The 25,263-nt window shown below is 68.9% G+C and overlaps 1 protein-coding gene across 1 annotated transcript; it reads right to left on the bottom strand.

The window, feature by feature from the left end:
- Positions 1-2,961: 2,961 nt before the first annotated feature.
- On the bottom strand, positions 2,962-23,846 carry ADGRB2 (adhesion G protein-coupled receptor B2). The gene is made up of 32 exons (XM_032202120.1): positions 23,737-23,846; positions 20,984-21,818; positions 17,430-17,513; positions 16,203-16,367; positions 15,006-15,170; positions 13,842-14,006; positions 12,877-13,041; positions 12,705-12,806; positions 12,457-12,563; positions 11,884-12,078; positions 11,714-11,782; positions 11,508-11,616; positions 11,282-11,428; positions 10,763-10,838; positions 10,584-10,686; positions 10,403-10,446; positions 9,386-9,512; positions 8,807-8,910; positions 8,460-8,562; positions 8,085-8,235; positions 7,768-7,837; positions 7,577-7,643; positions 7,377-7,462; positions 6,610-6,708; positions 5,549-5,720; positions 5,312-5,407; positions 5,096-5,135; positions 4,287-4,924; positions 3,963-3,998; positions 3,537-3,641; positions 3,363-3,416; positions 2,962-3,251 (listed from the first exon to the last, which is right to left on the bottom strand). Exons 2-32 carry the CDS (start codon positions 21,801-21,803, stop codon positions 3,063-3,065), a joined length of 4,653 nt encoding a protein of 1,550 aa, XP_032058011.1. The 5' UTR covers positions 21,804-21,818; positions 23,737-23,846; the 3' UTR covers positions 2,962-3,062.
- Positions 23,847-25,263: the final 1,417 nt, after the last annotated feature.

Here is a 25,263-nt window from a genome sequence, read left to right on the forward strand (position 1 = left end):
GCCAGCAGCTCCCAGCACCCTCAAATTCAGCTGCGAGTCGCTTTGGGGCTGGCCACCATCCCTCCCATGCCTCAGTTTCCCCCTCCAGCAGGTTGTCCCCAGCCTGATGGCACACAGGGACCCCAGTGCAGAGACCCCATCCCAGTCCGGATCCTGCTCCCCCAGCACTGGGTGCGGGCTCAGGGCTGGTTTCTTGCCCCGCTCTGCCAAATTCTCCCCCGTGCCGATGGCCTGGAGCTCTGCAAAGGGGGTGAAGTTGCCTCCAGCCCGTGCTGGCAGCCCCTGGAGCAGAAACCCAAACTCCTCAGCACCGGGCCCCATCCTGGCCGTGCCCAGGGGGACGGGAACAGGCACGGGGAGCAAGGATGGGAAAAGACCGTGGGCCCCTGCCCCCCGGCCCGCCATGGAAAATGCCGAGGCAAGCTGAATTTCCAAGAAACAGCAGCGCCAGCGGCCAAGAAACCCGATCCGGAGACAGAGCCCTGCAATTTCCAAAAGCTTGAGACAATTTGCCGGGGATCGGGGCATCCCGCGGCTCGGCCTTGCTCCCGCAGCCCCGCACAGCGCAGGCAGGCCGGGCGCGGGAGGGAATTCCTGCGGCTCGGCGGGGATTCAGGCACCGCTCTGGGCAAAAAAAAAAAACCCTAAATTCCAATTTTTGCCGGGAAGGAAGCGGCTCAGGGGGCTCCTTTCCAGGCTGGCAGCGAGCGGCTGCAGCAGCAGCACTAAAGCAGCAGCAGCTTTCCCCCTTTTTTTGGTGGAAGCGCCGGGAAGGAGGCGCCGGGAAGCCAAGCGAGGAACTTTCCGTGCCGCCCGCCGAGTGTTTTCTCCATCATTTCCGCCCCCCAAAACCGAGCGTTTTTTTGGCAGGGGGAGCGGCTCCGTGGAGCGCAGCGGCTCAGATGGAAGCTGCAGATGGAAAATGGCTCCGGCGCTCTCCAACCTGCTCTGCTCCCCCCCCCAAATCTCCCCCACAAGCACCCAGCTTTGGGCCCGCTGCCCCCAGCCTCTGGGCACCTCCCGGAGCCACAAACCCCCCTGCCCACCGCAGGATTTGGGGCTGGTGACCCCCTCCTTGCGCACCCCCGACCCCATAGACGGCTGCCAGCACCACGAACCCCCCCCAGCCCCCTCTCTGTCCCCCCAGGATCCTGCGCCGCTGGGGCGGGCTCGGTTCCCTCACCGCATATGGCGTCTCCATGAGTAATAAAAGCTGCTAATTGCCACCAGATGCCCCAGGAAACCCTGACGCTGCTTCTTGCGGCGGGCTGGGGAGGGAAAGAAGGGAGCGGGGGCCGGCCCTGGGTCCCGTCCCCCCCCCCCCGAAGCACGGGACGGGTTGGAGGCAGAGAAGGCTCCCAAGGAACGGGCGGCTGCTATTCTTAGCAAAAGGAGCGCTGGCCAAGACAGCAGAGAGCAGCACCAAGTGGGAACCGGAGCCCCCAGCCCCATCCTGGGGGGCTCAGCCCCAGCCCCAGCCCCGCAGCCGAGCCCCTGCCCCAGCCCCAGCCCTGATCCCCCCCCCCCCAGTGCTGTCCGTGGCCCCCAGATGTTGCACAACTGGAGCTGGCCCCAGCCCAGCGCCGGCTCACTGCTTCCCTGCTCCCAGCGCTGCAGCCTCCAGCACCCAGACCCAAACTGGGCAGCACTGGGATGAGCTGGGCCGTGCAGTTAGCGCGGGATGGGGCAGCCAGGGGCCAAGGAGAGACCCTTGTTTTGGGGAGGGGCTGGGGGCGTTTGGGTGCGCATCGCCTGTGCCCGCAGCCACCCCCTGCCTGGCACCACTCCGCTGCTGGCCACACACCAGTGGGAACCAGTAAGCTGCTGGTGGGGCACTGGGAGGCTGGGGGGGAGCTGGAGAGCCCCACACAGCACCGCCACGGAGGTGAGGAGCAAACCAGCACCTTGGAGGCCACCAGCCCAAACGGGGCAGTGTCCTTATGGAGACCCTGGGTCCCCGCTTCATCCCCGTGGGAACAGCACCAGTCCAAAAGGGGAGCACCGTGGGGTGCTTCCTGCTCCCCCCCAGCCCATGCCAAGCGAGTCCCTGCCAAAATGAGCCCCAAGGGACGTCCGGATTTCTGCCAGGGACCCCCCAGCCGTGCCCAGGGGATGCTTCCCACCGGCACAGCCCTCCTGGTGGACAGAGCTTGCTGCTGGGGGGCTGCGGTGCTGAGCCCCTGGTGCACACCAGGAGTTAGCGCAGCCCAGACCTTGTCAGTCCCCGAGCTCCTCTCCCTGGGGGCTGCCCCAAATTTGGGTCCCACCCTAGCTCTCCCCCCATGGCCAGGTCCCTCCGTCCCCAGCCCCGATACAGCCGGGGCAGCGCAAGGTGCCCCACGTTCCCTCTTCGACTGCAGGTTAATTGCCTCCGAAGGTACTCACAGATTAATTACCGTGTAATTTACCGCTCAGCTCCTGCAACACCACGCTTCCTTTGCCCAGCAGTGCACGGGAGCAGGCTCATCTCCAGCCAGCAGGATCGGTGCCGGGGACCCGGGTCCCCACGGGGTGGCCGTCGTCACCCCGTCCCCACCCCGGCGCGTGGCACACGAAGCAGCAGGCGGCGGCCGCGGCCCCACGGCACCACAGAGAGTGAACTTTTATTTCCAACAACGACAGCACCTGCCCCGTGGAAGAGGGGGGGGGGGGGGACAGGGGACGGTGGGGACGGCTGGGAGGGGGGGCGGCCACGGGGCGAAGGCGCCCGGCCACGGGGGTGCCCGGGGCCGCCGCGCGCGCGCGCGTGCACACGGTGCACTGCGTGAAGAAACGTCCCGGTAGAAAAAAAACGGAGATGCCAGGGCCTGGGCGGCCGGGCGGGTGCCGAGCGGGTGCGCAAGTGATCGGTGAGGGTGCGTGGGGGTGCGCGTGGCCCCCCTCTGCACCCACATCCCGGGAAGGGGAGCAGCGGGGAGGAGGAACCGCACGGCCACAGGCGGGGACCCCCCCCGGAGCGAGGAGGAGGAGGAGGACGGAGCGAAGGCGGCGTCTCCGGGCTGCTCCTGCTGCGGGGTGCCCCCGGGTGAAGGTGGCAGCGGGCAGGGCGCCGGGTTCCCCGCTCACACCTCCGTCTGGAAGTCGCCGTCGGCCGCATCCAGGCCGGGGCAGGGCCCCTCCCAGTCGGCGCAGCGCAGCTCCAGGCGGTCGCGGTGGGCGCTGGGCAGGGAGCCCAAGGTCATGGCCTTGAACGTGCTCCAGGGCTTGGGCGGCGCGGCCGGCGGCTGCTGCGCATCGGGGCTGGCCCCGTCCTGCGGGATAAATTGGGGTTGCAGAGCACGCCGTGCACGCTGCCAGCCCCCCAGCTCTGGGGCACAGCCCCCCCACGTCCATCCAGCCTCCGTCCAGCCTCCGGCACTCACCGTGGCCGCGCTCTTCTCCCCGCCGCCCGAGGAGACGCTCCACCGCTTTTCTCGCTGGGGACAAGACGTGGTGCTCAGCCCCAGCTCCCCCCATCCCGCCCCGAGCACCCCGATTCATGCAAAGGGGAGGCCAGGCAGGATGCGACCCCCCCCCCCCCCCCCCCAGGACCTCACCTTGGAGGTGCCGGCGGCGGGGGCCCGGTACCGGTCCAGCGTGTGGAACTTCTGGTTGAGCTCGTGGTAGAGCTCGGAGTGGCGCTTCCGCGTGTGCATCACCTTCTGCAGGGCGAGAGCAGGGCCCACAGATGTCACTTTGTGTCCACACACCCTGATCCCATCCCCGTCCCCATCCCTGACCCCATCCCCGGGCCACACGGGGACGCAAAGTCCCTGCTGCCACGCTCCGTCTCCTCCCACAAAGCCAGCTACAACTCTCCCACCCTGAGCTGGCATTTTAATCAAAAGCCAATGCTTTTTTATGGCTTGGTGTAAACCTCCTCAGGGCTTGGCTTCTGCTCCCCCAGCCTCGCTCAGGGCAGAGCCGGGGCCAGCCCGTGGGCACCCCCCCCCCGTGCCGGGTGCCACCGCTGCGTGGCTCACCTCAAAATCCAGGTCGGAGTACCGCAACCTCTTCCTCTGGCAGGGGGTGCACGGGGCCGGAGCAGCGGGGAGGAGGAGGAGAAAAAAAGGGAAAAAAGTCTTTGCAGGGCCGGGGAGGAGCCCAGCAGCCCCAGGCAGAGCCGAGCCAGCCCCGAGCAGGTTATGGGATGCCAGGCAGCAAGCACATGAGCAGGGCACCTCTGCAACCCTGCGCACACAAGTTGCGCGTGCTCTCCAAGGTGCTCCCAGCCCCATGCACGCCCCCAGCCCACCAGCAGGCCCCCCACCCCGTCCCCCTTTGCTCCCCAGGGCCCCCCCGCTCACCTCTAGGGACCCCACTTTCATGGCAGAGCCGGGGACGGTGCGGGGCATGGTGCGGCTGCGCTCCGCCAGCTCCGAGGCCAGGATCTGGCGCACCGTGGGGTGCTGCTTGAACTGCAGCCCGTAGGGGTGCTTCACCGTCCCGTAGGGCTGGCTCAGGTTCACGTTGACGTGCTCCACCGAGATGAAGCTGGGGTAGGCGTCCCCCTCGCCCGCCGGCCGCCCCTTCCCGCCGGGGGCCCCCTCCTCCAGCTGCCCCTCGTCCCGCTGGAAGGGCTTGAGGCTGGCGCTGCGGCGCGGCAGCACCATGTAGTCGCTCTCCCGGGGTGGCTCCGGGGCGCGCAGCCAGCCGTAGTCCACGGGCCTCAGGCTGCTCTCGGTGCACAGGTACACGGGGCCCTGCGCCTCCAGCCCCACCGGCTGCGCCGGCGGCTCGCCCAGCTCGGCCACCACGTTGGGGGGCATCTTGGGCACCTGCACCAGGATGCTGGGCGCGGGGATGTTGCCAGGCAGGTTGGAGAAACCCAGGCCGCCCTCCGAGGTGGTGTTGAGCTTGGGGTCTTCGTCTCCGTCCAGGGAGATGCGGGACAAGGTGCCGGTGATGGTGGCGGGGTTGCAGGTGTTCACCTCCTTGAACAGCACTGTGGGCAGGCAGCGGGTCGGAGCTGGCACTGCAAAGCCCTTAGGGCACCGAGACCCCCCTGTGCCGGCACTGCACCCACCCCACAAACTGCCTGCCCCTCCAGGAGTGGCACCACCGCGTCCCCATCCCCGTGCGCCCCCATCCCCAGCACCTTCCTGGGGGACCTCACCTGTCTGGCACGCCAGGTCAACGTCCTTTTCAAAATCTGTCTATAAAAACACAGAAAGAGGGGGAAAAAAGGGAGACAGAGAGAGAGAGGAGAAGAGGAAAAAAAAGAGAGAGAGAGAGAGAGAGGCGGGGAAGTGAATGCATCTTGGGCAGCCCCGGGTCCAGCAGGGCGTGCAGGGGGCCCTGCCCCGCTCCGCGCCGGCGCTGCCGCACTCACCAGGATCTGCACCTGCCCGTTCTTGCAGGAGTCGGGGGAGTTTTCGTTCTCCTCGCCCCTGCACCCCCCCACCTGGCACTTCACCACGTCCTGGACCTGCGGGGACACAGCCGGTCACGGCCCCGCGCCCGGGGTGGGGTTCACCCCCCTCAGCTCCGCACCCCATAAGCCGGGGGTCCCTGCCCCGTAGCCGGGGTCCCTGCCCATCCCGTCCCCCCCCCAGTGCCCCCGCCCCACCTCTCGGCGCAGGAAGCCGTGCACGGTGATGATGACGAAGCCCTGGACGGAGTTGAAGACGGCGAAGAGGACCTGGAAGAGGATGGAGCGCCGGTCGGTCATGGCGAGCACGGCCGACATCCAGGTCAGCGCCAGCAGAGGCAGAACCACGCAGGAGCTCCACAGCGATGCCCTGGGGCAGGGAGAGAGGGCCGGGGGTGAGCCCACCACCACGGGGGCGGCCCCGGCACAGCCCCGAGACCCCCCCCTCACCCTCCAGGGAGCCCACGCGTGCGTGGCACAGAGCCCGGTGCCCAAAATCCCCCTGGCACCGAGCGTCCCCCCCTCTTGCTCCGCATCCCCGTGCCGGCGCTGGCTGGGTGCTGGCGGCACTGCCCGTGTTGGGGTGGGGGGGACGGGGGCTCTGCGTGCCCCCATCCCGCAGAGCCGGACCCACAGTGGTGCTGGGGGGCCGTGGGGTGACCCCCAGCCCCCCCCCCCCCCCAGCCAGCCAGCAGAAGGGGGGTTTCAGCCTTATTTTTGGGGACCCAAACCCCAACCCCCTGGCAGCGTGGCCAGCAGGCTGGTGGGGGTGGCAGTGTCACAGCCCTCCCCACACAGCCCAGCCAGCACCCCGGGGGGGGGGGGGGGCTCACATGCCACCAAAGGGGTCCCGGGGATGCTCCCATCACCCCCCCCCCCCCCCCTCCTCATCCTGCCCTCCCCGCTCCCCCCCAACCCCGGTCAGGAGGGGCTGAGCCCCCCGCACCCCGGCGGCGGCGATGAGGTGACCCTGCGGGAAGCCATGCGGGCGTGATGGCTGCGGGGGGGTGTGGGGGGGGGACACGCGTGCCCCCCACACCCGGGGGGGGGGCCGCCCCGAGCACTCAGCCTTCTCCCTGCCTGCCCACGGGACCCCCCGACCCCAATCCCCAGGAGGAAAGGGGGTGCCCAGAGCCCACCCGAACCCCTTCTCCTCACCCCACCAGGACCCCCCCCACTGCCCCCCCCCCCCCTCCCCAAAATTCCGGCGTCAGGCTGTGCTCGGGGTGGGGTGGGGGGGGGGCGCAGCGGGCACTAACATGGCATTGCTGGCGGTGGCGGAGGTCATGGCCGCGCTGGACACCACGCCGCACTTGGTGCATTTCAGCAGCAGGCTGCCGCAGGGGGGGGGCTTGGAGCTACGCGCCCCCACCACCACCACCACCACCACCACCACCACCAGGCAAAAAAATAAAAAAATAAAAAAAAAAAAAAAAAAAAAAACCCCCCCCCCCCCGGCGCCCCGCGGCCAGGACAGGGCCACGCGGGGAGGCAGAGGCGAGGAGGGAACAGCAATGAGGGGGGGGCAGGATGGATGGATGGATGGACGGATGGATGGACGGACAGGGGCAGAAAGCAAATGGGGGGGGGGAGAAAAAAGAAAGAGAGAGAAAGAGCCGGGTTAGTCGGGGGGGGGGGGGCACAGCAGTTAATGGTGAGCGGGGGTGGCCAAGCGGCAGCCGGGACGGGCGGGTGGGCTCAGCCCCCTCCCCTGGTGGTGCGGGGGGGTCCGCAGCAAGCGGCTCCCCCCAGCCCTGGGGGACGCACGGGGTGGCCGCCCCCTCCCCATCCGCTGTGTGTGTGTGTCCCCCCCCCTCCCCAGTAGCTCCCAGTAAGCAGCTGTGGCTGCGCTGGGCTCGGTCCCGCCGCCCACCGGTGCGGTGAAGTCTGCCCCGTGCTCAGCCCCCACTCCCGAGGGACCCCCACAGCTGCCCCCCCCCCCGAACCCCCCCCAAAGACCCCACGGCAGGGGAGGGGGCTCCGCGGTGGCCCCGGCACAGCCCCGGGGGGGGCGCAGGGCACTCACCCAGCTCGCTGCTTTTTGGACTTATCTGAAATGCCGTCGCGGGACATGAGCTTGTTGAACACGATGATGCCGACCAGCATGTTCACCTGGGGGGGCGGGGGGGTTGAGGGGGGTGCAGAGCCGGGGTTAAGGACCCCCCCCCCGAGTTAAAGGGGAGCTTTGTGGGGTGGGTTTTGGGGTCTGAGGGGGGGGCAGCCTACCAGCACGATGACGGCAGCGGGTCCCACGAAGGCGTAGAGCAGACCGCCCTCCAGCGAGAGCCAGCAGCTGCGGGGACCGGGGGTGTCAGGGGGCGATGCGGGGGGGGGACACGACACCCCCTGCTCCGTATCCCCGTCCCCTGACCCTACATCGCTGCCACCACGCCCCCGCCCCCCCCAGCCCCACGTACTAGCTGGCCGTCCCGTAGCCTTTGGTCCGCGTGAAGCCGACGGAGACGGCGACCACCAGGGCTGGCAAACCTGGAGGAGGGAGGGGAGACGGGGGCCGAGCTGCAGGGGGGGGGGGCAGCAGCACTGTGACCCCCCCCCCAGAACACCCCCAAAGGATGGGGACAGAGAGCAGGACCCTTTTGGCAGCTCCCCACGGCACCAAGGGGCCAGGCGGGGTGGGGGGTACGGAGCCTGCGCTCCCCCGCGCCTCGGTTTCCCTCGGAGGGATTTGGGTATCGGGAAGGGTGCGCGGTGCCTCCCCCCCCTGCCCCCTTACCCCATCCCAAGCAGAGGAAGCGCTTCCTGACCAGGCGTGTCCGGATCCGGCCGATCACCGCCAGGTAGGACTGCCAGGCCTCCGTCAGCACCCAGCAGAAGGAGGAGAGGAAGAAGAAGTGGAGGAAGGCGGCCGTCATGGTGCACACGCCCTGCGCCGGGGATGCGGCACGGCCACGCGCCGGTTAACCTCCCACGCCAGGCCGGGGCTTGTGCCAAAGCCGCCGCCACGCAGGGAGTTTAATCCCCAGATTGAGTTAATCCCAATCCAATCTGCCCCTGGGAGAAGCCCCCCCACACTCCACCCCAAATTCCCCAAGGGGCTCGGACCCCCCCCCCCCCACCTCCCCAGCCCGTGGCGCGGCGCGGCGCCCACCTTGCTGAGCATCTGGGACTGCCCCACGAGGATGAGGATGTTGGAGGCCAGGATGGAGACGCAGAAGTTGAGCAGGATGATGGAGCGCTCCGATTTGATGAACCTGGGGGGGGGGGCAGCAGCGTGGGGCCATCCCCTCCTCATCCCGTGTCCCCCCCCTCACCCCGTGTCCCCCCCGGGGACAGCAGCGCACCTCTCCCACCCCGCGTCCCTTCCCCGCACGCTGCTCGTAACCACGCTGAGCTCAGCTTTTCCTCACGCCGTGTCCCCCTTCGTGCCCCCTCCCCACATCTCTCACGCCCCCCCCCGGGGTCCCCAGTGTCCCCAGAGCCAGCGGGGGCGGTCACCTCCAGAAGGCAGCGTAGATCACCAGCAGGGTCAGCAGGGCCATGCAGGAGACGGCGCAGCCGATCATCAGCGGCACCGAGGGGGTGCCCGAGGGGTCCATGGCCTGGCAGAGAATTAGAGGGGGGGGGTGAGGCTGAGCCCAGCCCCCCCTGTGGCTGCTCCCTGCCCCCTGCCGTGCCCCTCTGTCCCTCCTGGCTGGGACCCCCTCCCTGTGTGCCAACGGAGGGGGACGAGCGGTGGCGCGGCCGAGGCGCCTTCCCGGGGCCCCGTGCCCATCTCCATGCCGACGGGGGATGTGGGTGGAATAGCAATGGGGTGGGGGGGGCCGGGGCCATGTGGCTCTGACCCCTCCTCGATCCAGAGCCCTGCGGCACCACCCCCACCCCACGGCACCCTCAGGGTGCCGGGGGCGCAGGGGTCCCCTCCTTGGGGAGCCCCCCCAAGTCTGACTTCCCCCCCGTGCCACCCGTGTCCCTGCAGCCCCTGCGCACCTCACCCTGCCCCGGGACCCCCACCTCAGCCCAGGGAGCGCCCCCCACCCCCGGTGTCCCCCCCCGTGCGCCATCCCCGTCCCCTACCAGGTCCCTGGGCAGCTGGGCGAGGACGGCGAAGGTGGCGAGCTGGCGGCACTGGCATTTGGTGTGCGCCGGGAGGGTCTCCAGGGTTTGGCAGCTCTCCGTGTCCCAGTTTCCCAAGCCAGGATCCCTGATTAATGGGACGAGAGAGCGAGGGAGAGCGAGCAATTTGAAGTGATCAGACCCAAACGCAGCCCCTCGCTTAACCCTTCGCTGCCCCCGGCCGGGGTGCCTGCCCTGAGCCCGCAGCAGGGCCCGAGGTGCTGATCCCACCCTCCCCGGGGAGCTGTGCGGCACCGAGCCTTGGTCCCTAATTGTCCCATCCAGGCTGGGGGGGCGCAAACTGAAACCCCAGGAAGGAGGGGGCCAGGCCCAGGGGGAGGGTGGTGGGGACGGAGTGGGGTTGGGGCAGTGCCGGGGGGGTTGAGGCAGCCCCAGGGGTCTCCTGCGCCCGGCACAGGGACCCTCTGCAAAGCCAAACCTTCGGGGTATAGGCTCCTGGGCCACCCCTGCATGGGACAGTGCCAGGACGGGGAGCCCCGTGGGGACGCAGCCACAGGGGATGGGGACCTCGGTCTGGGACGTGTGTCCCCAGCAGGCTGCGCCCCACCACGCTCAGCACAGCCCCACTCCTCTCCGTCCCTACAGGATCCGCTCTGAGATGCCCCAGGCTCCCCACGGGGCTGCACCGGTGACCCCGAGGCTCAGAGCACCCGCAGGCGCTGCCCCCCACCCCTCGGCACCCCCCCCGTGCCGTGCCCTACTTTCCCTCTCTCCTGCCACAGCCCCGTGTGAACAAATTGCATCTGGCAGGCGGGAGGCATCCGGCCTCGGCGGCACGCGGGAGCAAATCGATACCTGGAACATCACCCCGCAGCTGGGGGGGGGGGCTCGGCCACGTGCACGTCCCTCCCCCGGGGACTCGGTGCCACCCAGGCACGGGGACAGCCCTGCCCCATCTCCCAGCATCACCCCCCCCTCAGTGGGGCTGCCCACGCTGCCCCCCAAAACCCCACTCACGTCCTGGAGTAGTCCCAGGTGACGCACTGCGGGTGGGACGTGCCCTGCGGACAGATGGGGGGGTGAGCAGCGTGCCCGCTGCCAGCCCCCCAGGGGGGTCTTGGCACCCCCCCGGGGACCTGCCCGGCTCCCCGGTGCCCTCGGAGAGCTGGGACAGGAGCGGTGACAAGGGGACACGCACGTTGATGACGTGGGACAGCTCCACCAGCACCAGGGGCTCGGCAGGCTTGGTCGGCGGGCGCACGGTCACCGTCAGCACCTTGGAGGTGACGGCCAGGGGGGCCCTGCGGGGAGGGGGCAGCGGCTGTCACAGGGACGGAGGGGGACACGCCGTGGGGGCGGCGGGGCGGCCCCACTCACCTGGGAGGGGGCAGGATGAGCCCCAGCGTGCGGTACAGCACGGCCCCGATGACGAAGTGGGACGACTCGTCCAGCTCTGCAGGGAGAGGGGAAGGGAGGGGAGCGGCGCGGAGCCAGCGCCCGGCACACGCACGGGGGGGGCTCGCGCGGCACACGTGCACCTGGCGAGCAGACGCAGACACGGGCAGGCCCACGGGGCTGCTCGGGGCATGGGGGAGAGGCCACGCGCCCCTCCGACACGGGTGCTGGCACCCGGAGCTGCAGAACCGAGGGCTGGCAGGACGCCACCCGTGCGCACGCACACGCACGCGGTCGCACACGCTTCCAGATGTGCCGGCCACAAACCTGCCCCCACGCACACCCAGAGCCTCACGCTCACGCACGCGCACACCCACCCGCACACAACCTCTTTGAGGTGCACGCTCACACGCGTGTGCACAGCACCAGGCGTGCACACCCAGGCGTTCACACACGCGGCCCCGGGGTGCGTGCGCCACGCGCCGATGCCGCGCGCCGTACCGGCAGAGGCGAGGCTCAGCACCTCCCGGGGGATGAAGAGCTTGTCCTCGGAGCTGCGAGCCCAGTCCTTCATGCCCCGCCGCCCCTTCATGGGGAAGTTGATGTCGCTGGAGACGGCGGAGACGGGCTCGCGCTGGATGCTGATCACTGCCGGGGCACAGCGGGGGTCAGCAGCCGGCTCCCCGCGCGCCCCCCGCGCGCCCCCCGCGCGCGCCCCGCCGCTCACCCAGGTTGTCGGTGACGATGAGGGAGCTCTGGAAAGCCTTCAGCGCGTCCCCCACCAGGTGGATGAAGTCCTCCACCACCTTCATCAGGTGCACGGAGCCGGGAGAGACCTGCGGGAGAGCGAGCAGCTCGGGGGGGTGTCCACGGGGGGGGGCACACACACGCCGTGGCCACCCCAACCACCCACCCGAGCCCCTCGCCCCTCACCTGCTGCGCGTCCTCCCACTTGTCCCGGTTCTCCGCGTCCACCATGTAGCTCACCACCTGGAAGAAGCGCTGCGGGGACGGGGGTCAGCGGGGCTGGGGGGGGGACACCGACCGCTGCCACCCCCTCTCCCCGGGGTGCTCCCCCCTCCACCACGTCCCCGGCTCGGTACCTGCACGTCCTCGGAGGACGGGGTGTAGGTGGCCCTCTTGAAGGTGTCGGTGACGTTGCGCAGGATCTCCACGGAGAAGAGCAGGTCCCCGCTGTAGTAGGTCTTGCGGGCCATGAGCTCCAGCAGGCTCCGCACCACCTGCGACATGCCCTCGCCCGCCAGCACCCGCTGCCCCTTGGCCAGGTGTTCCCGCAGCTTGGATAGGGGGGGGGGACACACACGGGTGTCACCCCGCTGCCAGCACCCCCCCCCGAGGTGCACCGTGCCCCCGACCCCTCGCCGCGCCCAGAGCCAGGGGCACTGCGGAGTTAATTGCAAAGATTTGGGCAGTAGTGGGATAAGGGGATTTGGGGGGGTCCTTCCCAGCCTCCCTCCCTCCCAGCCCTACCCAGGGACCCGTCTGTGTCCCCACGTGGCATCCAACTGGTGCCAGCACCCCCAGGGCAACGAATTAACCCCCCTGAGAGAATGGCGAGGGGGTCCCTGCCCCGGTTGGGGACAGCAGGGGAGGGCAGCAGGGGCTGGGGACCCCTTGGGGACAGGGGGGGGGGCCGTGCCAGAGCGTGCACCTACTGAGAGATGTAAGTATCGGTACTCGTGGGAGATGCAGCGGGCGAAGCTGGGCACACCCCAGTACGCGACCCCGTGGGGGCTCAGCAGGCACCGGCGGCTGGCGGACCCTGTGTGGGACACAAGGGGCGGGGGGGGGGGCTCGAGGGCAGCACAGGAGCCACGTCCCCATCACCCACCTCCGCCCGGTCCCCTGCAGCTCCCCCGGGGGGGCGGAATTGGTTGGGGACCACCCTCCCCGTGCCCCTCACCCGTGGCGTTGGGGGGACACTTGTTGTAGATGACGTCCCCGGCGGCGGTTTTCTTCCAGGTCATCAGCATGACGTACTCGTCCTTGCACATCTCGTGGTAGGCTGGGGGGCGAGAGGAAGGGGTCAGGGGCGGCACGGGCACCGGGGGTGGGCGCCGGGGGCTGCCCCGTACCTGGGCACTTCTTCTCGTTGCAGGTCTTCACCTCCTCGCCCGTGCCCTCGCAGGGGTAGCCCTGCACGCCGGTGCCCTCGCACATGCGGAAGCGGCGCTGCCAGCCCGTGTCGCAGGTCTTGGAGCAGAGGCTCCAGTGGTTCCAGGGGCCCCACTTGCTGTCGGCTGCGGGGCAGGGACACGGTGGGGGCCCCCGGCCGCGGGACGGCCGGCTCGGCGTGGTGGGTGGGTGGGTGGGGGACAGGGACGGGGCAGGGCTGGTGGCACCGTGCTGCTGCGGCTGCTCGCCGTGCCGCGGGGGGAAAGCTCCGCGGGGATTAAATCCCCGGATCGATGGCTTAAAATCTCCTTCCAACCAGACCAACGCCCCCGTGCAGCAGCCCAGGGGCACCCTGGCACGGGGCAGCCCCCACCTCCCTCTGTGCCAGCGACTGAAGGGCAGGAGGAGGACGGGGTCTGCCCTTTGGCTGACTCCCTGTGCCCCGTGTCCCCATCCCTGCGCCCCAGCAGGCAGCAGGGTGGTGGGACGGGCACCGAGCTGCCCCGGGCACGTGCACAAGAGCTCGCACACCCAGAGCACACCAGGAGCACACCGACAGCTCCCCACAGCTCCCAGCACAAAGCTGGGAGCCAGCAGGGACGCCCAGCACGGACACCTCCTCCTCCAGCTGGGACACGTCTGGGGGCAGCGACCGGCACAAAGGGGGCGGTCGCTGGCACCACCGGCACCACCACGTCACCAAGAGTGACACCAAAGGGTGCCATGAGCCTGGCATCAGTGACGGTGGCACCAAACGGTGACACCCCAGTGTGCCAGCAGCCTGGCATCACCACGGGTGACACCGCATCAGCTTTAAGGCAGACTCACAGCCCGGCTGGGATCCGATGCGCCGTGCCACGACGCACCGTGCCGTGCCCCCCCCAGCTTCACCCCCCTCTCCCTCCCCAGCGCGCGGGGGCCTTACTGGGACACGTGGGGTTGGAGCACTCGCGGGCGTCGGCGTGGGCCCCCCGGCACTCTGCCCAGCCGTGGGCCGAGACGCTGCACTTGCGCGTGCGCTGCTGCGTGCCGTTGGCGCAGGTGACGGAGCAGCGGCTCCAGGCGCCCCACTCCAGCCACTGCCCTTCCACTGCGGGGACAACGAAGACAGCGGCATCAGTGTGCCCCCCCCCAGCGGGGCCGCTGGCACCGTCTCCCCGCCGCCCGTGCCCCCCGCTCCCCGTGCAACGGGTCCAGCCTAGCCACGTGCCGGCCCCGCGTGCCGAAACCCGGAGCGGGCAGCGCCCAGCCCTGACCCAACCAAGGGGGTCCCATCACTGGGATCGGCCCCCCCGGCCCCGTAGCGGCTGATCCTACAGCACCACGGCGCCCAGCACCATCAGGTGCACCCCGTGGGACCCGCTGGGAGATCCCAGAGCTGCTCCACGCCGAACCCCAGAGCCCCAGCGCTGCTGTGGGGGCTGGGGCTGGTGGGGAAGGAGCTGTTGGAGCTCCTGTGGCTCTGGCAGCGGCTCTGCGGGCAGGCAGGGTGCACGGCAAGAGCCCCGTGCCGCGGGGACACGGCCCTGCCACAGCTGCTGCAGGGTGGGTGCACCCTGAGCCCAGGGGCTCCCCTGCTCCTCGTGCCCCCAGCCCGCCTCCAGCCTCGCCAGGCTGCACGCGGGATGCCCCCACAGCCTGCTGGCCCCAAAACAGCCTCCCCGGCTGGGATTGTGCCAGGAGAATGAAGAAACAGCGACGGCGCCACCACCCGCGCACACACACAGACCCCACAACCCCTCCCGGTGCCCCACAACGTCCCCATGTCACCCCAGCTGCCAGCACGCCCCGGGGGCTGTCCCCTCCTGCCCGTGGCGGGGGGCTCCAGGTCCCCCTGCGCGGCCAACGGAGCTGGTTCTCCATAGGGGCAGGAGGGTGCAGCCCGTGCCATCGCCCCCCCCGTGCCCCTGGGCTGTGCCAGGTCCCTGTGGCGGTGCCACAGCGGCCGCACCGCCCGTCCCGTGCGCCACTGCAGCCCCGGCACCGGGAGCAAAGCCCTGGCTCCCCGGCTCGTGGCTTTCCCCGGCCGTCCCAGGGCTGGGGACGAGGCCGGGAGGGAGCAGGGGGAGAGGGGGGGAGCGGTACTGACCCGGGCAGGTCGCGATATTGCAGGGCTTGGCCTGCAGCTCGGGGCCCTCGCAGGCTTTCCCTCCGTGCCGCGGGGCCACGCACCGCCGCGTCCTGGTCCTGGCCCCTCGGCCGCAGGTCACCGAGCACAGGCTCCACGGGGACCACTCCTCCCACGCGCCGTGAACTGCAACACAGCACAGCGCCGTCACGGCACGGCCCCGCGGGGGGGCTGCAGCCTCCCCTGCGCCTCCCTCCTGGCACCAAAGGGGTCCTGGGCGGCGCAGACCCCTCGTGCCCGCGGCCGCGGCTCCGCGGCAGGGCTGGGCATGGGCCCCGCTCCCCTCCTCGCCCTGCGGCACCGGCACCTTCCCAATCTTCACGCCCCAAAGGCCCTGAGCAGGCACCGGTGGTGCTGTCACTCGCCCTGGCACAGCCTCTTTCGCCCTGGCACTGAGGCAGTGGGCACAGCCCCTGCACACGTGGCACTCACAAGCTCAGCTCGCTCGGGAAGCACTCGGGGTTCCCAGGCGTCCTAAAGGATGCTCTGCGAGCCGAGATGGCCCCAGCAGCCCCAGTGCCCCCACACCAAGGGGAGCACCCACGTGTTATGGGGTGCAAAGCCCCCCAGAACCAGAGGATGGGGTGGCGCGGCTGCACCCCGAGGTCCCACCGGTCCCCGCGGTCCCACACAGGACACACGGACCCCGCTGTGGGCAGACAGACAGACAGGCAGGGCACTGCTGGTGCCACCGCAGGCGTCCATCCTGCTCATTCCTGCTCAGGACCGTGCTGGAGCAGCTCGGCCACCTTCTGCCCCGCACGAGTCCCCTTGGCCCCAGCCCCACGGCACAGGCTCCCTCCAGCCCCTGCCTCTCCCCCAGCTCCAAACTTCCCCGGGGAAGCCCCGAGTTTCTCGGCATCCTCTGGAGATGAGGATGAAGAGGAGCAGGGCAAGGCAGGCAGGACACGGGGGGCACATCCTGCAGGTGCCTCCCCCCACGGACCCCCGAGAGCTGCCGCAGCAGGGGAGGGGACACAACGGGGGCAGAGCTGGTGGGCTCCTCCTGCTGCCCCCGCTGCATGAAGCCACCCTCCCTGCGCACCCCCAGGCACCCCCATTTTCCACGCCACCGAGAGACCCCCACGCAAGCACGTGTCCCCACGTGTCCCCCACCCCTGTCCCGGCCCTGAAAACCCCCCCCGTGCCCCCCGGTACCTGGGCAGGTGGCCGTGTTGTTGCAGGTCCTCGTCTCGCGCAGCAGCCCGCTGCACAGCGTGCCGTAGGGAGAGGAGACGCAGGAGCGCGTCCGCACCTGGGAGCCCTGCCCGCACGTCAGGGAGCAGACGCTCCACTGGGACCACTCCTCGGCCGCGGGGTCCCCTGGGGGGAGACGTGGGGTGAGGGCTGGGGGCTGCCCGGGGAGCCCGCGGGGTCCCCACCGGCCCCGGGAGCAGCGAGGACGAGGTGCCGAGGGTGCCGCGGCACCGAGGGCGCAGGCAGGGCAAAGGAGCCTCCAGCACGGTGCTGCCGCCCTCCAAACCCGGAGCAGGGACCCCAGGCACAGCATCTGGCCCGGCACAGGGTCCTGGGTGCAGGATGTGACCCGGGACAGGGTCTTGGGCAACCCCCGGGTGCCCAAAGGAGCCCGGCGCAGGCGGCACCGCTCGCCCTCGCCGCGCAGCCGCGGTGCTGACATTTCCAAGCACCTGGCTCTTATTAAGGTTGAGGATCTATCTGAAGCCCTTGGGCAGGGCAGGGGAAAAGGCCCTCGGTTTAAATTAAAAAGGAAGACACAGGGGAGGGCTCTGAAGGGGAGGGTTTGTCCCGCAGACGGGCTCTGCTCCCACCGAGGTGCCCGTGCCCGCCAGCAGCTCTGTGCCCCACAGGAAGCCCAGGGTGAGGTGGGGGCTCAGGACGGGGCCGTTCACCCCATGGGGGTCCTGGTTCCCCCTGGCCAGGCTGGAAACAGGGCTGGGAACCAGTACAGCCCGCTGAGCTGGGCTGGGGGCCAGGGCTGGCATTTGGGATGGCCAAGGTGGCCCCATGGCCCTGCCCAACACCTCAGGACCCAGGAGAAGCCGAGCGCAGCGGGGAGCAGATCGGCATGCCAGGCACACGGCCCGGCCCCGAGCCATCCATCTCCCCTCTAGCCTGCGAGCCCTCGACCCATAAATCAGGGGGTGCCGGGGAGGGGCAGCGGCACGCTCAAATTACCCAGATGAATTTGCCAAATAAATACATTTGAACGAAACAATTAATGGATTTTTTTTTCTTCCCTGCTTTACAACCCTCAGAGGAAGGTGCAAAGGGAAAAAAAAAATTAAAAAATGTATAAATGGAGCAAATTAAGTCAGTCCGTGGGCAGGAAGCAAAGGAAGTCACTCTGTCTCCGCCGCCCTGCCCACGGCCGAGCCCAACGCCCCCTGCCCCCGTCCCCGGTACCTGTCTGGGCCATGTAGACCCCCGGCTCGTCTGCCGACCGGGGCCACTGGGTTTTCACCTTCTGGTTCTCCTCAACCGCATTGCCTGGAAGAGAGAAGGGCTCCGGTGAGAGGGGGCAGGGGCAGGAATGGGACCGGGATGCTGTGAGCCAAGCGATGTTTTAAGGTTGGGACAGGGATGCCACGGGGCTTCCTGAAGGCTAGAGATGGCCCGGCACACTCGTCACCCCCCAAAACATGTCACAGCTCTGCCAGCTGCTGCTTTTTGGGGATTTGGGCTGGAATAAACCCATGCACTTTAGGGTACCCCTATCCCCGGGGTGCCCGCGCCCCCGTGGCACGCGGCTAGCGGAGCGCAGCGGTGCTCCTCCCGGCCCCACTTAACAGATTGCTGCAGTGAGGTGGCACAAATTTATGGCTCAGCTCACCAAAAATAACAAGAGATCCATCAAGAGCACTTGGCGTGAAATTAACTGGCATGTGGAGGGCTCGGCGGAGAGGCACGCGCTGCGGGCGCGGGGGGCAACCTGCCCTGCCTTCCTCCTGCCCGGCCCCCCGGGACCACCCCCGTGTCCCTCATCCCCGTCCCCAGGACACCGACACGCTCCTGGGCATGGTGTGGTGACACTGGGGCTGGGTAGCACCCGTGTCCCCCCCCAGACATCACTTGTGTCCCCCCTGGGCATCGCAGAGGGTGGGCAGGCAGCACACAGAGCCCGAAGCACCTCGCTGAGCTGCCCCGGCACAGCCAGCAGGGCACGGTGATGTCCCCGAGGGACGGAGGGAGGTGACACGGGGACACCTGGCACGGGCAGGGGGCACTCAGCCGTGCCCTGGGCAGGCTGCGGCCCCTTTTGTAACACACCCAGAGGTGATATACGAGCCCCAGGCAGGTGCAGGGACTGCGCTGACACTTATTGGTGCTGTAAAACAGACCCAAATTTACCGACTTTTGCCTTCAGCTCGGAGTGACCCTGCCTGAGCCCGGCACCATGCTCAGGCTCCTCCACGGACGGGGCGGCTGCGTCCCTCGGCTCATCTCGGGGCACCCCACAGGGGCCGGGGGGGGTGCTGGGGGCTGCCCCCAGGTTCTCTCCGTGCACGGTGCCACGCTCGCCACGGGGCCACCCGTCCCCATGAGCGGCGTGGCAGAATTACGCCCGTCACCGCGGGAGCCTGGGGGCAGCCATAAATCCGGAGGATATACGAGGCCGCTCTCCCCAGCCGTGTTCGACAGGCACCAAATCCAATTTCCCAGGGAGGGCACTAAATCCCCGGCTGTCACCGCACCGCGCCTGCGCCACGGCCCTGCCTGCAGCCATCCCCGGCACCCACCCAGGGTCCTGCCCCGGAGCCCCTCGCCGTGCCCCACAGCACAGCTTCGAGGGAGGGGGTGTCCTCCTGGGGACCCCCTTTTGCCCCCCTTGGTTGCTGCATCCCTGCAAGCCCCGTCCTGGCATCACCGCCCTGGTGGCTGCTTTCTGAGGGGCTGGGGCTTTGGTGCAAGGGGCAACACGGCCCCGAGCCAGCCCCAAAGCTGTAGGGCTGAGACCTGGAAGGGGTCCCCAAAAATTCAGGGAGCTGGACACAGACAGCACGGGGACAATGCGCCCCAAATCACCCCACAACGCCCCGACCCTACACCCACCCCTCCGGGGGACTCTGCCTGCACGAACTGGGTGCCCACCGGGTGCCACGCTGCACGTGGCCGTGCGTCCCCCCCCTTCCAGGCACAGAGGGGACAGCACCGGGGTTGGGGACCCCGTGGCATCACCAGGGTGGGAGCGGGGAGGCCGGGGAGCTGCTGGGTGGGCGCCAGCCCCCGCTCGGCTGCGGCGCTCGGCGGAGGAGAGCCGGTGAGATCAGCGCTGGGCGCCCGCCAAGGCTCGGCTCACAGGCGCCATTCAGCCCCCAGCCCTGGCTGCCGCCCTGAAAGGAGCCCTTTTTTCCCCCCCCCGGGGGGCCAGGGGGAGGCCAGGTGGGAGCCCCGGGCCCCCCCCTCGCTGCCATGAAGGGCGCTCTGTGCTCCAGCCCCGGGGGGTGATCGGGGGGCGCACAGCGTGGGGGGCGCCGAGAGCAGCCGAGGCCACTGAATCGCCCCCCGTGGATCCGCCTGCAATAACTCGTTACCTCTGGGTGCCTCGGGGTTTTAATTGAATGTCAAACGTAATTTGGGAAGGAGCAGGAGCTCGGCTGCCGCCCTCGCAGCCTGCCTCCGTGCTGCTGCGTGGAGAGCCGGCGGGTGGCTCGGCACCCCAGGGTGGCCCCAGCACCCCTCTTGGAGCCACGCTCGCTGCTGCTAACACCCCCAGGAGGTGCAGACCCCCCCCCAGGAAGCGATATCAGAGGATATCACCCGCTGCCAATGCAGGGTGCAGCAGGAACCAGCCCCTGTAGCACCCCCGGGCAGAAGGGGAGCGAGGCTGAGCCCAGGGATGGCACCTGGGCCCGGCCCTGAGCTCTTAATCCTCCACGCAGGGTTGCACTTAAAGGGAAAAAAAAAAAAAAGAAAGAAAAAAAAAAAAAAAAGGGAAGAAAAAAATCAGATCAAGAAGCTCCCCTCGGGATGAGGCGATTTATAAGCACGCAGCTGAAACGGACCGGGGATTTATTCGGGGGATCTGCCCATAATGACATTTAGCTCCTGAAGCAAACGCTAAAACCCAATGAAATTATACAGACACGCGGCCCAGCACCGCCACCTCATCTGCTGGGAACAGCATCGCCCCGGATAAAGGCCGGGAACAGCTGAGCTGGGGATTGCAGCCCCGGGGCACTGCCTGGGGATGGTGTGGGGGGGAACATCTGGGCAGACGTGTGCCCCCCGGGGCCAGCAGGGACACCCCGGGGTGCGGCGGCTCGCTGCCCGGTGCCCACGGGCGAGCGTGGCTGCTTTCTTCACACTCGAGGCTCCTGCAATTTGGTAATGAGCAAATGGCTTCATTCCGCCTGGTTAACAGCCCGGCCGTGCCGTGCCGCCACATCCTGCCTGGAATAACAAGCACCCGGGCTGCAGCAGTCAAGGGTAATTTGCCATGGGAAGGGGTCATTTTACCTGCAAATTGTTTTCCTCGTCTCCAGCAATGCAGAGTGACAGCGCTCCTGCTCCTGCTCCTGCTCCTGCTCCCGCTCCCGGTCAGCCCAGCAGCCCTGGGGCTGTGCTAAAGCAGCCGTGGCACAGAGCAGGGACTGGTGTGGGGCACGGCGAGCTCTGCTGAGCCTGCCTGCTGCTCAAGGGGGGGGCTGCACCCCGAGCTGGGAGCAGGCACGGGCAGGATTCACCCCGTGCACGGCTCCCCGGCTCCGTGAGAAGCGCACGGCTCCGTGCTGTGCCAGGAGCAGGTGTGGTGCCACGAGATGGACTCGAGGGTCCTTTTGGGTCCCTTCCTGCTCAGGATATTCTACAATTTTATAATTCTGTGATTCTGTGATCCTGTGATGGCTCCACCACGCGCACAGTACACCCCCTGCCCCCTCCTGCGCAACGGGGCAGCCTGCACGGAGCAAGGGGAGCCCCCCAACCCCTGGGGCTCCCCCCCCCAGCACCCCACTCACCGTGCGGCACCTCGGGCAGGTCGAACCCGTTGGCATTCTCAGAATGCAGCTTGGGGGGGCAGCAGCGCTCGGTGGGGGCGGCGGCAGCGGGGGGCAGCGGGGTCGGGGTGCGGGCGCCGTGCCCCGAGCCGTTGCGGCGCGGTGCCGGGGGGCTCTCCGCTTGGCAGCTGCAGCCGGCGTGGGTGAGGCCGCAGCGGCGGGTGCCGGGTGCCTGCAGGCACTCCTCGAGCCAGCGGCACAGCACGCTGCAGGTGAACTGGCTGGAGTTGTTGTTGTTGATGAGCAGCACCTCCACGAAGCGAAACTCCAGCGCCTGGGGGGCCAGCAGGCGCGGCGCCGCCTCGGGCTCGGCCGCCAGGCAGAGCTGCACGAAGTTCTTGTCGAAGTGCAGGAAGGTGAAGGGCCCCGCGCCCTCGCACAGCTCCAGCTCGGCTTCGCCCTCTTCCTCCTCCTCTTCCTCCTTCTCCTCTTCCTCCTGCGGCCGCCGCGGGGAGGGCGGGGGGCTGGCGGGCTCGCCGCGCGGGTCGCAGGTGTAGTTGGCCAGGTAGTGGTCGAGCGGCAGCACCATGGGCGAGAAGTGGGTGCAGACCTGCTCCTCGCGGTTGAAGCGGAGGTACAGCGAGTACTTGGTGGGGTCGGGGTTCTCCAGGGTCCAGGAGCAGCCGGAGGAGATGGTGGGGAAGAGGTCCTTGAGCGAGAAGGAGCCGTACAGGACGCCGGAGGCCAGGGCGGAGCAGGCGCTGGGAGCCGGGTCGAAGCCCCGCGTGAGCCACAGGACAGACGAAATCACAGCCAGTAAGAGGGGACCAGCAGCGGTCATCCTATGGCATTTGCCCTGGGGGGAGAGACAGAGGGGCAGACGGACAGACGGATGCTTACCGGGAGCCACGGCACGGGGTGGGGGGCAGCGCCCTGCACCGAGCCCCGGACACCGTTGGAGCAGTGCCCAGGGTGCCCCCAGCCCCCAGGGGCAGCCATCGGTGCCCCCTGCCCCGTCCCCTGGTTCTGCCAAGCTGGCCCCCGTGCCCTCAGCACACATCACGGGATGGGGGCTTCATCCCACAGCCCCCCAAAAGACCCCGCTCCCGCTCACTCGAGGGCAGCGGCCGTGTGGCAAGTGGCCACTCGGTGCCAGGGCCACCAAGCCACCGCTCGCCCTGCGCATCCTGGGCCAGGAGCCACCAGGCAGTGCCTGCATGGACCAGGCTATGAAAAGCTTTGGGGCTGTTCCTGTCCCCCCCGGGGCTGCTCGGGGTCAGGGTGGGTGCTTGGAGGAGCCCGAGGCGATGAGCTGGGGCACCCCCCAGTGGGGCACCCCCCCTGCCTGCTGCGAGAGCCCGGCACGGGGCGAGCGATCGTTAAAGCACGTATTTCTTGGGAAGCACGCCGGGTATGCAGCAGCACCACTGCGGATAGCTTTTTAATAACTCATTAATAAAATAATGCATGCGGTGGCCTTATTAAGTGGGACCAGAGCGTGGCTTTACAGAGGCCAAGGCCACCAAGCGCGTGGCGGCACCGCTCCGCGGGCCAGGGGGCGGCCAGCGAGGTTGGGGAGGTGGCCCCTGGCCCCCGGGCTAACCCAGGCTCCTCTCCATCCCAAAGCAACCTCTCCTGATCCCAAATCCCCCCCCCGGCCGAGGCCCCGGTACCGCTGGCAGCCCTGCAAAATGGGAAGGGAGCCCTGAGCCTCGGCTGTGCCTGCGCCAGCGCCGCGACGGGCACATTAGGGAGCTAAAAATAACCCGGCTCCCGTGCAACAGGCGGGCGCTGCTCCTGCCACCCCGATGGTGCGGGGGCTCCGTGGGGGTACCCAGCCCCACCAGCAGCCTGTGGGCACGGGGAGGAAGGCAGAGGGGCAGGGAGGAGCTGGTGGCACGGGGAGCAGCCAGGCGGGTGGCCGGATCCAGGAGCGACCCCAGATGTAAGTAGGGGAGGTCGGGGGGAAGGGGAACCCCCTCTCCTAGGGACATTTCCAGCCTGGTTCAACGGGGGAACCCCCAAAGCAGGGAGCCAAGGGGTGGCCGGAGCTGCACCAGGTCCCTGCTGGGGCTCCTGAAGCATTAAAGACCTGGGGTCCCCCAGAGGATCCCCACCCTGTGCTGCTCGGGGAGGGGAGCAAGAAGCCAAGGGACGAGGAGGAGGAGGAGGAGGAGGGGCGGGAGGAAGCAAGGGAGGGGGAGGAGGAGGTCAGGCAGGGACACGCTGCCGCTCTGCAGCTCGCGGGGCTCCCGCAGCCTGGCAGGGACACAAGATGGAGCTTGCTTCCCTCGCCTGGCAGCGGCGAGAGAGGGGCTGCTCGGCCCCGCTGCCCACCCGGGGCACAGCTGCCACCCGCTGCCACCACGGCACAGCCGGGCTGCCGCACTCCCCGGGCTCCTCGCGGTTTAACCACGCCGCCCCCAAAAAGAGCCGGGCAGGAGCTCCGGACCGCGGGGAGCCTCCCCCACCCCAAACCCACGGCGGGGTCAGGATGCGCCCTCGCAGCGCTGCCGCAGCTGCTGCCAAAAGGCCGGGGCTCGTTAAGAGCCGATCAAATCCGTTTCGGCTCGTTCAGCACCAGCCCCGCTCCCCGCAGCGTTTGCTGCCGCTGCTGCAGTGAAAATATTTCACCCAGCTGCAAGCTGGGCCCGAGAAGAAACCGAGCGGCGGGGGCACCGAGAGACCCGGCGGGGGGCTAGCAGGGGGGCAGCGCTGCCAAAAGGCTCGGGGAAAGGGGGAGGGGACGGGGCTGAAGCCAACGCTCCCCCTACCTGGCACCGCGGCGAGGACCTGGTGCCCTGCAGCGTCGCCGTCCGCCTGCTCCGGTGCCCCCGGCCCCGCTGCCCATGGCCCAGGTGGCTCCAAAACGGCCCCGGCCCTGGTGTTGGAGAGCCCCCAGCACGCTCCTCGCCATGCCGGTGGCCACGGGCTCGGGGGGCCCCGGCTGCCCCCAGGGATGTGCTGCATCCGAGCGCCCGGCTGGGCCACAGGAGCTGCTGCTGCTGCTGCCCGCAGCACGGCTGGCACTGCTGGCACGCTCAGGCACCCGCTGCAGCCTGCTCCAGCCCCTCTCATTTCCCTTTGTTCCCCGCCTGGGCTGAGGGGAGGGCTGGGTTTTTAATTAAAGCTTTTAAAGAGCCATCACAGAGCCTGCGAGTGCTGGTGAGGGAATGACAGCCCCGGCTCGCGGCCGCGCCGCGGAGGGAGGAGCAGCGGCCCCGCTCCGAGCGCGGGCACCGCTCCATCGCCGCCGGGTGCCCACATCCAGCCGGGCTCCGGAGACCTGCAGGATGTGGCCGGGGCTCGCCTCTCCCTGCACAGCAGCCACAGCACGGCAGGAGGAGGCACTGCTCCTCGCCGCACCGCCCCAGGCGTGCTCGCGCCACACAAACAGGTTGTTTCCCCGAAGATCTTCGCATTTAGGGTGATTCGGAGGGGGTCTGGGGCAGCTCCAGCCTGCCCAGCCCGCAGGCACCAGCGGCCCCGGGGTTGGGGTGAGGGGGCCGGGAGCTGCGGCCCCACTGAGCCTGGTGAGAGCAGAAACAAACAAACAGCCCCAAAAGCGATCAATGGGCGGCACTAAGCCCTGCCGGCATTAATAATCTGAGAAACGATTAATAGCAAAGTAAAGGAGATTTGGGTTTTAAGAGACACGGTTTTTAACCCGACAGTGTTCTTTTAATAGGCTCACTAAAGTATACGAACCGTGAGACTTCTGGAGGCGAGGGTGGCTCGGGACAAGGGCGCGAGGGCTAGCAGGGGGCCGGGCAGTCCTGCAGCACCGGGCGCCCGGCCACTGCGGGAGCAGCTCCGCTCCGTGCCGCAAGGCAACGCCGTGGGGAGAAGCAGGCTGGCAGGTGGCACGGCTCGGCACGGCTCGGTTCAGCATGGCTCAGCTCGGCACGGCTCGGCACGGCCGGGATGGACGCACACCCACACGGCTGCCGGGCGCCAGGCGCGCTCCATCACACCCGAGCACCTCGCAGCTGCCCAGAGGTGACCGGAGGCAAACGCAGCGCTCTGACAGCTCCTGCTGAGCCCCCGCAGCGTGAGCCTGCCCTCCTCCCATCCCCAGGAGCGTTGCTCGTGGTTAAAAGGGAGCTTCAAAGCCGCCTCTGCCTTCAGCCCCTCCGCCTGCGAGGGCTCCTGGGCCCCGCTGCTCCCTGCGCCCGTCCTCACGGCACGGGGACCCCGGCACCGAGCCCCCGGCACTAGCATTGCCTCTCCATCCCCTAATTAACGCTCTGAGCTTCAGCAGGAGAACGTGCCGGATGAACTCCACCGAAATCCCAGCCGCC

This window comes from Aythya fuligula, chromosome 23 (assembly GCF_009819795.1).
Source record: "Aythya fuligula isolate bAytFul2 chromosome 23, bAytFul2.pri, whole genome shotgun sequence".
Classification (NCBI taxonomy): Eukaryota; Metazoa; Chordata; class Aves; order Anseriformes; family Anatidae; genus Aythya; species Aythya fuligula.

Coding starts and splice junctions, on each gene's coding strand:
- ADGRB2 (XM_032202120.1), bottom strand. CDS start 21,803: ATGACCGCTGCTGGTCCCCTCTTACTGGCTGTGATTTCGTCTGTCCTG. Junction 15,171..16,202: donor CAACACGGCCACCTGCCCAG/GTACCGGGGGGC, acceptor GCTGTGTTGCAG/TTCACGGCGCGTGGGAGGAG. Junction 10,687..10,762: donor CTCATCCTGCCCCCTCCCAG/GTGAGTGGGGCC, acceptor CCCTCCCCGCAG/GGCCCCCCTGGCCGTCACCT.